The sequence below is a fragment of the Lupinus angustifolius genome, chromosome LG09 (genome assembly GCF_001865875.1).
Source record: "Lupinus angustifolius cultivar Tanjil chromosome LG09, LupAngTanjil_v1.0, whole genome shotgun sequence".
Taxonomy (NCBI): domain Eukaryota; kingdom Viridiplantae; phylum Streptophyta; class Magnoliopsida; order Fabales; family Fabaceae; genus Lupinus; species Lupinus angustifolius.
Window position 1 is genome coordinate 11,993,437 of NC_032017.1, and position 10,336 is coordinate 12,003,772.

A 10,336-nucleotide genomic window follows, 5' to 3' on the forward strand; every position below is an offset into this window, starting at 1 on the left:
AGTTCGAATGCTAGATTGTGATATTTATGATGCTTAATTACTTGGATATAATGAAAAGGAAGAGAACAGTTGCTACTTGTGTGTTTTGCATGGATAATTCTGGTTCTTCATTTGATTTAAGGATGGAAAAGGATGATTAATTCTGACACAACCATATTCAAGTTGCTTTAATCAGTAGAGAATTAGCTTGAACTTAATCTGTACTTAATTGATTAATTTCAGGCTAAGCATTCAATTGATAAATGAGTTAGTCAACCTTTGATCTTGTTATAGATCCAAAACAAGAATAGACTTCAAATATTGGTTTATTTGGTGGACAAATTTCATATAGTGTCTCAAACCATATTTTGAACTACTGAAAATATATCATATTAATCACTAATCATGTGAATTAAAAAAATTAAATGTATTATTTGTGTGTTTTGTTTCAATATCTTTAATCCTGTATATGATTTGGGACACCATTTATAATAGTTGCTATTATCAATTAGATTACTATTTCTTGGGTTTTGGTTCTGTCAACTTGAATCCTCACAAACTTATTTATCAATTTTTCTACAAGTTAGCTTTGATAAGCATCTAGACTCGTACCAAATCTCAAGGCTTTCTCCCACGCTAACAATTCTGATTTGAGTATTTAAGATTCATAACTCATTTTTAGTGGAAAAAGACTAATTTTTGTTTACAAAAAAACCCATTTTCTCTTCCCTCAGTTCCAAATGCTAATCTCTTTCTTCTTCTTCATCCCCACTTCTCAAACTCCTCATCCAAATCGCTTTTCAATTTATAAATATCTTCTATCTCAAGATGTGTACCACTTCATATATCATTTATTCTTATTGGTCAAAAAAATTTAATTTATATTTAATAAATGTTTTATTTTTATGACTAATGAAAAGCAAAAGATACATAGAATAGTACAAACTTTTAGACAAAAGATATGGTTCATGAAAAACTCATGATTGTAGTACTTCAATTCATAATGTTTAGTGTACTGAAAATTTCATTGCATTAATAGCATACTAATTTTGGCATACCTAACAAAACATATGTATGTAACTTTAAGCCACATATGTGTTTTTATCAAAAAAACATACATGACCTATGAGAAAAACACTCATTAATAGCATACTAATTTTGGCATACCTAACAAAACATATGTATGTAACTTTAAGCCACATATGTGTTTTTATCAAAAAAACATACATGACCTATGAGAAAAACACTCATACGTGACCTTAAGGCAATGTTCAATAAAACTATCATAGAAAGAACTATTTTTGGTTATAAATCTTAAAATCTGGGAACACTTAAGCAAGGAAGTTAACCAAGAATTAGCTTCAGTAAGAATATGTTTAACATGTATGATCCAAGCCCTATACAACAATTTCATTAAGTAGTCGACAACTGCAACATCCACATAAAATCTATGATCCATCTTGGAAGATACGAGTTGATCCTCAATTCCTCATAGCTGTCAGCTCAACAAGTAAAGTATCATCGTGTCTATTATTGGGTAAAAAATCACATGTAGATCTTGATCAAAAGTTTAAAACGAACAACAATATTTAATTATATTTTATAATTAAAATTATTTTAACAACAATAAAATATAAAGAAAGTTAGGTAATTATTTTGAAGTTTCAAAATAATATATTAACTTTGAATAACATTATTAATAATTGAAGATGTTAAAGATAGATGTGAAAAGCTTCAACTAATTTTGTTTCCAATATAAATTATCATGTTTTCTATAAAAAAATCATCTTGTTATGATTATCTTAAATAATCTTTCTGCAGTAGCTATAAAAATCAAAATAATAGTAAAAGTAACATTATGTATCTCTAATGTGCCATCCAGAATTAGTAAATTAGATTTTAATTTAAACACACAGATGACTTAGATAAAATAAATACTTTAATTTTTTTAAAAGTTCAGGGGGCAGTAGCCTTACCTACTCATTCATAGTTCACCTTTGTAGATAACCGAACTGTGTCCTCAAGGAATATCCTACTTATAGCTTATCCAAACATAAACAAAAATCTCCACTCTGATTACAATCCACAATAATACATACCCTCGTGGACACGCACGCCGACCCCACCATATAAGAGGGATATTTTATCCTCCGACAAATTTAGACTCAAAGTGCCTCCATAAATAAATAGTATTTCCTCTTTTCTTCCATATTTTCCAATGTTTAAGGTTATATATTTAAGAAATCATATGTAAAACTTGATACATTTTAACTAAAATAACTGCAAACTCCATCAAAAAGAAATGGTCAAATATGGGGTAAACAATATAAATAATAAATAAGAGTATAATCAAACAGTAAAGTATAAATGCATATTGAGTTTTTAAAATATCATTCAAAAGATTTGGAACAAATGGATTTTAATTTATTTTATTCGAATTGTTCAAAAATTTCATTTTTCGGATAAGTGATGAAATAATCTGCGCCAAATGTGTGCTTTGTCGCGGCAGCATTGATTGAACAAACTTAATGGACAGTGAGTGACCCTGAGTTCCAATGGATTAATATGAAGGGGCCCCATAGGCTTTGACAATTTACAACTCTATTGTTCTGAGCTATTGGTTGATGCTAAATTAATAAAAAATCATGTCCACCATGATTGAAAGGGATGTATTCTGTTGTTGTTTTCAAAGTTCAATAAGATGATAATATTTGAGTGTAGGTTGCTTCAGCTTGCAGAAGTGTTGCACAATAATAAAACTGAATTTAAAACCATAAATAGGAGTAACTTAAACCCTTAAAACACTTAAATCAAATATAGTTACCCAATACCAACAAGATATTGGTCTAGCAATGTAAGACCTACTAGATCCCTAGATAAACCAAAAGGTCAATGATTCGATTCATGAAAACAACACTTGTTGGATAGAGAAGTCATACACACTAAAGGAGATTAGTTCCTTATAACCCTATAATTTGTATTTCTTTATCTTTAGAAGGATCTTCTTTGATCCTTGTCTTGTATTGGGTTAAAGCACCTTTATGCTGATTTTAGTGCATTTTGCTTAGCAAAAAAAAATACTCTGTTATACAAAAGAATGGTAGTTAACCAATAAGTTAACGTCAGCTTTTCAGTAAAACCAACATAAGAGACGTGTACCACAGGTTTTATGTCATCTTAAAGCACACTAAACGTCAAAGTTTTGCACTTATAATCTCTTTTGGTTATCCATCATTCCATCCTACCTTGGTCATGAATTTAGCCTATGTTTCCTTAACTACCAACCAAACTGTACTACAATCAGCTCCATATGCATCTTAAACCATTTGAATTTCGATGCCACCAAAAATTACCTTTAAAATTTTATAACAGTTACACCTATGCTCCTGTTAAATGGTAAATATGTGTGTTATTAAACAAGCCAGATAGTGTGACACCCTGTTGTGTGATTAATTTTTATATAACAAACACTGCATGAAGTAAAATTCCACTGAGTGCGGAATGATATCCACAAGATTATTGACAAGCAAAAAAGGATCAGACATTTTTATGTGATGCAGTTAAATTTTAGAAGTTCGACCACACGCAGACGCAGCAAATCGACATCAGTAAGCAGAAACATAGTATATAATTTCCAAGAAGAAATATAGTATATAACTTCCAAGGAGAAGAAACAAGTAGAATGAAAGCTGAACGAATACCGTTTGGTCCAGTCCTTCATGGCTGAGGTCATAGACTCCACATGATCACAGACAGTGCAGTATTCAATTGGAAAAGTTTTTTCATGAACCATTAATTACAGACCAGAGATATAAACAATGCGCCCTAATTTACATGACAATCATTCCAACAAGTGATATTTGAACTTCAGAGTATAATATTTGAGACATAAAACTTTTATCCTATAAATTCGGACATATAAATTAGGAAGTGCACAAGATCACACTTTCTTTATTATCTATCATAAATACATACCACAAACAGTTACCATCAAGAAGAAAGGAACTACAAATAGAAAAATTAAAGGGATACCAGATACTTTTCTTCAAAATTCTTTCTTTTTTTAGATTGGTTTATAAGGGCCGGAATTTCTTACCTGCTGCTTCATGCTCTACAAGGGATGCTGAGCAGAAGCTTTTGGCTGCACTTCAACAACTATCATGGTCTGGACTGTGAAGGCTTTGTTGGTGCCAAATTTTGAGCATAAAATATTTGAGCATGAGCAGGATCTGCATAGTTATAAGCATAATTTGGAGGTGCAGCAGAGTTAGGGGCTATGGATTGAGAAAGCTGAACTTGAGAGTAAGCAACATATTGCTGCTGATGCTGATTAGAAGGAACTTGAACTAATTGAGGGGTGCCAGCGGCTAATTTTCTATATGCGCTTGCTGTTGTCACTTCAGAATTTGGCAATGGAGCATTTCCCGTGGGAATGTAAGCTGCAGATGATGGAACCACTGAAGCCATGTTTGGCGGAATCTGGGGCTGGCTAGAAGTGATGGTTGTGGCAGATTCACCATGATTAGCCTGCTGCTGCATGGACAAGTTATATGTCTGGGACTGTCTTGCAGGCAAGTAGTAAACTGGATATTGCTGATCAAGTTGATAGTGATGCTGAGGATGGAGCTGTTGTTGGGAAGGATATACAGGATAGTATGCAGGGATCGACACAGGCCCTGCAGGGGTTTGTTGAATGAAATGTGTGCCATGTATTATCTGCTGTTGCTGTGGAGCCTCTTGCTGCTGTTGTTTATCAAATTGATGTTGCAATGTCTGCTGCTGGTGATGTTGCTGTTGTTGGTCAAATTGTTGTTCTAATGCCTGCTGCTGTTGTTGGTCAAATTGATGTTGTAATGCTTTCTGCTGCTGCTGTTGATCAAATTGATGTTGTAATGCCTGCTGATGTTGTTGTTGATCAAATTGATGTTGCAATGTCAGCTTCTGCTGCCTTTGTTGTTGATCAAATTGTTGTTGCAATGCCTGCTGCTGCTGCTGATCAAATTGTTGTTGCAATGCTTGCTGCTGCTGCTGATCAAATTGACGTTGCGATGCCTGCTGCTGCTGTTGATCATATTGATGTTGCGATGCCTGCTGCTGCTGTTGATCAAATTGATGTTGTGATGCCTGCTGCTGCTGCTGTTGATCAAATTGATGTTGCAATGCCTGCTGCTGCTGGCGTTGCTGCTGTTGTTGATCAAATTGATGTTGCAATGCCTGCTGCTGCTGTTGATCAAATTGACGTTGCAATGCCTGCTGATGTTGTTGATCAAATTGATGTTGCAATGACTGCTGCTGTTGTTGACCAAATGGATGTTGCAATACATATCCGGGGTCTAGTACATTCTGCTGCATCTGAACCAGACTGTGTGTATCAGAAACAGTATGGTTTGGATCACCAGAGGTAATAGCAACACGTGAAGCTCCAGATTGAATTTGAACTTGGTCTAGGTCTTCATTGGTTGCATTTACAGATTTAGGGCGTGACATTGCATTTGTAATACTATCACTGCATAATTAAAATAACCACCAATTAAGGCTACTACCAGTGCAGAATAAAAACAAGCACCAATTATCTAATTCAGATAGAGGTAGGCTAGAGGTAAATTAGCACCGCAGATATACAATCAAACCACATAAGATACTATCAAAACAATTGAGCCTAAATCCACCCCAAAAGGTAGCCCATAATCCCCCTCCACGTCCAACAGTGAACTGGACATCGGTGAGTGGCTCAAGCGTCAAGATAGACTATGATACCATATTGAAATAAGGCTAATTCTATACCTCAAAAGCTAGGAAGCTAGCTCATGCAGAACTTCACGGATCTATTCATCCAGTATGGACTTTAACACTTAATAGAAATGAATAAATCATTCAAGTTAATCTAGATAAAAACCCTACCAAATCAGATAGGGAAACATGAAAGAAAATGAATTTGAAATACCTTGAAACCGAATTCGGGGAAGGCAAATCAACAACAGCAGTTGACTTCTGTTGAAATTGGGGAGTGAGAGCCTGAGTTTGAGACACCCCATGGTCGGATCTCTCATCATCCGATAAAGCCCGGTTCTGGTCACCAGCAGCCACCGGAGCAGAGTTGACAGGCACAGGCGAAATATTAACCGGTGAAGCCAGCACAACAATTTCCTCATCTTGCTTCTGCCCAACACCCAATTTAGCAAAACTTTCCTCAATCCCTTCCACCTTCTGATCCTGTCCTCTAACCACACCACCAGTATTACCACCATTTTCCACACTAACCTTTATCGACGCCAAATTCGCCACGGACGACGAAGTAGACCCGAAGGACGAATTCGTCTCTCGGATAGGCGAATCCGGAACAGACTGAACATCATGTCCCGGCTTCAAATTCTGCCCACTGGCAACCTGCACCACAGCCTCTTCGAGACTCGATTCGAAGTTGGTACTCCCATTCCTGGAAGCACCAACCACATCATCGAGTCCGATGAGGCAATTCACCGAGGCGGTATCAGAGAGACCGCCATCGAGAAACCCAGATCCCATCAACCAATCCTCCGACTTCCCCGAGCCCAAGCCCGAACCGGGCCCATCAAAGACAGATACGGGCCCGGATGAACCGGGCTTGGCCGGGAAAAGGAAGAGACGGATACGTGAGGGTTTTGACAGAGACGAATTACAGCTTCGCTGATCAAATTCTTCGACCATGTTCTCAAAATCTTCATCGGTGGTAACAGAGATTAAAGAATCGAGATCCTCATCAGGGAGCTGGTACTTCAGAGCGAAAGAGAGACCGTTAAGGAACGTCTTGGAGAAGCGCGTGGAGAGTTCCGAGAGTGAAGTGTGGCGGTCAACGACAACGATTCTGGTATCGCCGCCGATGTAGCAGAGGGTTTTGTCGTGAGGGCGGGGGCTGATGTGGCCGCCGTAGCTGACCATGAGGCGGAGCTTAGTGGCAGATGGATGAGGATAGGGCTCGTCCCAGGAATCGGTGTTACGGGAGCGAGGAGAGGAGTCGAGGGAATCAGGGTAGTGAGGTTGTTGGGATAGAAGCGGAGGAGTGGGTTGCGGTGACGGTTGCGCCTCCATTGAAAGAGGTTGTTGTGGTTGTTGTCAATGATGGTGCAGCAGTGACAGTGTTTAACGGAGGGTTGGACTGCTTGGAATGTTAGGTTATGTATGTGTCAGTAATGCGTCATTTGGCAAATAGAAGAGTTGGGAAAGAAAAAATGAGATGAGAGAAAATGGGAGAAGACAGAGAGAGAAATCATTTTTTCCAACGTAATTAAATGATATCAAAATTGAGAAAAAAATAAGCATTAAAACTTTACAACTTTTATACATTATTATTGTATTATTTATATTTATATTTAATCATTATTAATGATTCAAAAATTAATATAAATAAATATTAGATGATATGATAATTTTATATAAATTTTTATCGACAGTACATAAATATTACAATCATAAAAATTTATTATATTTTCTCCTATTAAATCCTTTAAAGTGAAGAAATTAATATATATTATTTATAAATTAATTATTAGTAAATATAATATGAAATTGCGACATTTGACTTTCTGGTGACTAAAATGATTTGTATGAAAATTTAGTTGGAAAATATATCACTTTCCTTCTTTTTCTATAAAAATTTATAGAAAGTTTTTTTTCTCTCTTTTCTCTTTTTTTCTTCTTTTTCTATAATGGTTATTATTTATAATGTCACTTATATTTAAAAGTTAATAATATCTAAATGGAAATATCTGTAAAAATATCTTAAACTTTATATCTTTTGTAAATAGATATTATAAACTATTTAATTGTAGGTGAAATTCATCATTGTATAAATATAATGTTAAATTAATAGCGATAAAAAATTATGTCATGCATTTTATTTTAAATTCAATTGTTATATCATTATTTTTTTATATATATATACAAACATTATGCATTAATCACTTTTGACTCTCAAATTTACTTAACCTATTTTCAATCAATTTTATATTTTGATGGCAACTTAGCTTGATACAAACATTGACTAACTTACATTATTGTATTGCTACTCTAGTGAGTGTGATTAAAGTGGTTTCCTTGTTGATATACTAATAATTTAACATGAACAATATGTTGATCTAGTGTGTAAAGTTTATTGGATCCTTAATGTCGAAAGTTCAATTCCTAAGAACGACACTTGTTCGGAGGGACAGTCACGAGCCCGAAAGGAATTAGTTCCTTACCCAAAAAAGTGATGAGATATTTTTGGTAGTACCAAAAATATTGATAATTTAACAATATATTTATACACTAACCAATTTCACTAACAATTAAAGTTTAAGGGATAATTAAGGAGAAAGACTTGTTGATAACATATATATGTAGAGACAACAAATAAACTATTAATAGCACACTAAAGTTCAATTCTAATTAAAATTTAGTCATTTATGATAGAACCAAAAATATAAATACACTTGTCTCCTTATATGACATGTTGGATACGTCTTTACACAAGTTTTTCTCGTAATTAATAATAAAATTAGTTCATGGTGGCCATTTGTAAAAGAGAGGGGTTTTATAATTTTTTACAGTGCATACATTTTTTTACTTATATAAAAAACTATATATAAGCAATACATTGTTCATCATTCATTTTATGATATATTTGACAGTAAACAAATTTTCACAATACTAATATATACATCATTTTCTAATATTTATAATGGAACTCGGTAGATTATTTGGATTACTAAGGTTTATATGCATACATCTTTTACTCATAAAAATTTATACACATTGATGGTCTATAATTCATTTTATTACTTATATTTACAAATTAATAATAATTAAATATGAATAATAAATGATATTGACAATATAAAACAATTACAATGTTAATACATATATCATTTTATAGAACCAACTAAATGATTGGATTCCCAAGGTTTATATGCATTTCAAGTCAAGAATTTTTTTTTGGTACATTTTTTTTGTACACTCCAAGTCAAGAATTGAATGGACTTATAAGATTTTGAATAGATTCTATTAATTACTTTTGATTAAAAAAATATAAAATTGTAACAATTTCTATAAAAGTTTAATCACTTTTTCATAAAACTCTAAAAAAAAGACGAGTATCTAAAAGTAGAATGACAACAAGGTAGGACGCCCACAAATATAATTATTCATGCTATTAATTGTACTAATTGCAACTAGACATATATAATATTTGGAGATATCTAATAAAATTTTAAGTTTAAATATACATTTATATATTTATGATAATTAATATATAAAAACTAATTATTATGATTTATATACAGAATCGTGTACTAAAATGAATATAATTTTGAAATAAAGTAAATAATATATAATAACAAAATAATAATAATTTCTTTATTCTGTTATTATATAATATATATAATTCTGAATAATACTAAATTTCATTATGACATAGTAATAAAAATATAATTTTGAAATACTAAAAATTTATAATTTATACTATTACTATATATAAATTTAAGACTTCTTATAACTACCCATATAGTTTAATTTCCTTTTATCTATTTTTCCGTTCTAATTAACTAAAATTTCAATATTTTACCACATAATAAAAAATATTAGTGAAACTTAGAGTAAGTTATATACATCAATGCAAATTCTAATAATATGACAATTCATTTATTTTTTTACCATGGAAATTATAGTATCATATATACTTAACACAAAATAGTGTGATATAATTCTCTAAAATATAAAAATTAAATATTTAATATTAAAAAATAAGAAGACACAATAATATCTATAATATATATAAAGTCACAATAATATCTATACTATATATAAAGTCACAACATGGTGTAACCACCACCATGGCATAATTTATATATTCCTATTTTGCCCTTCAAAAATTTAAAATCATATAATCTTATATTACTTAATAAAGGAAAAACCTAACCTAATTTTCATGAAGTTATTTTGGGTTTTTCCTATTTCATATTTTATAACTTCTAATTTTATTGTATAAGTTATACTTTCATCTTTATATATACTTATACTACTAAACATTTATTTCATATTTTATAACTTCTAATTTTATTTTATAACTTCTAATTTCATCTTTATATATTCTTATATTAATAAACATTTATTTCTTATTTTATAACTTTCTAATTTTATTTTATAACTTCTAATTTCATCTTTATATATACTTATATCAATAAACATTTATTTCATATTTTATAACTTCTAATTTTATTTTATAACTTCTGATTTCATTTTATAACTTCTAATTTTATCTTTACTAGCATGTTGGCAGGCACTACTGTGTCTGTCAACCCGCTTTCCTATGTGTGCCTATCAACCCGCTTTCCTATTGTTT

The 10,336-nt window shown here is 32.1% G+C and overlaps 1 protein-coding gene across 1 annotated transcript; it reads right to left on the bottom strand.

The window, feature by feature from the left end:
* LOC109357025 (putative uncharacterized protein DDB_G0271606) lies at positions 3,776-7,213 on the bottom strand. Its single transcript, XM_019600709.1, is given in 3 exon segments — positions 3,776-4,149; positions 4,152-5,485; positions 5,924-7,213. Coding segments are annotated over 3 exon segments (2,517 nt in total). The 5' UTR covers positions 7,048-7,213; the 3' UTR covers positions 3,776-4,090.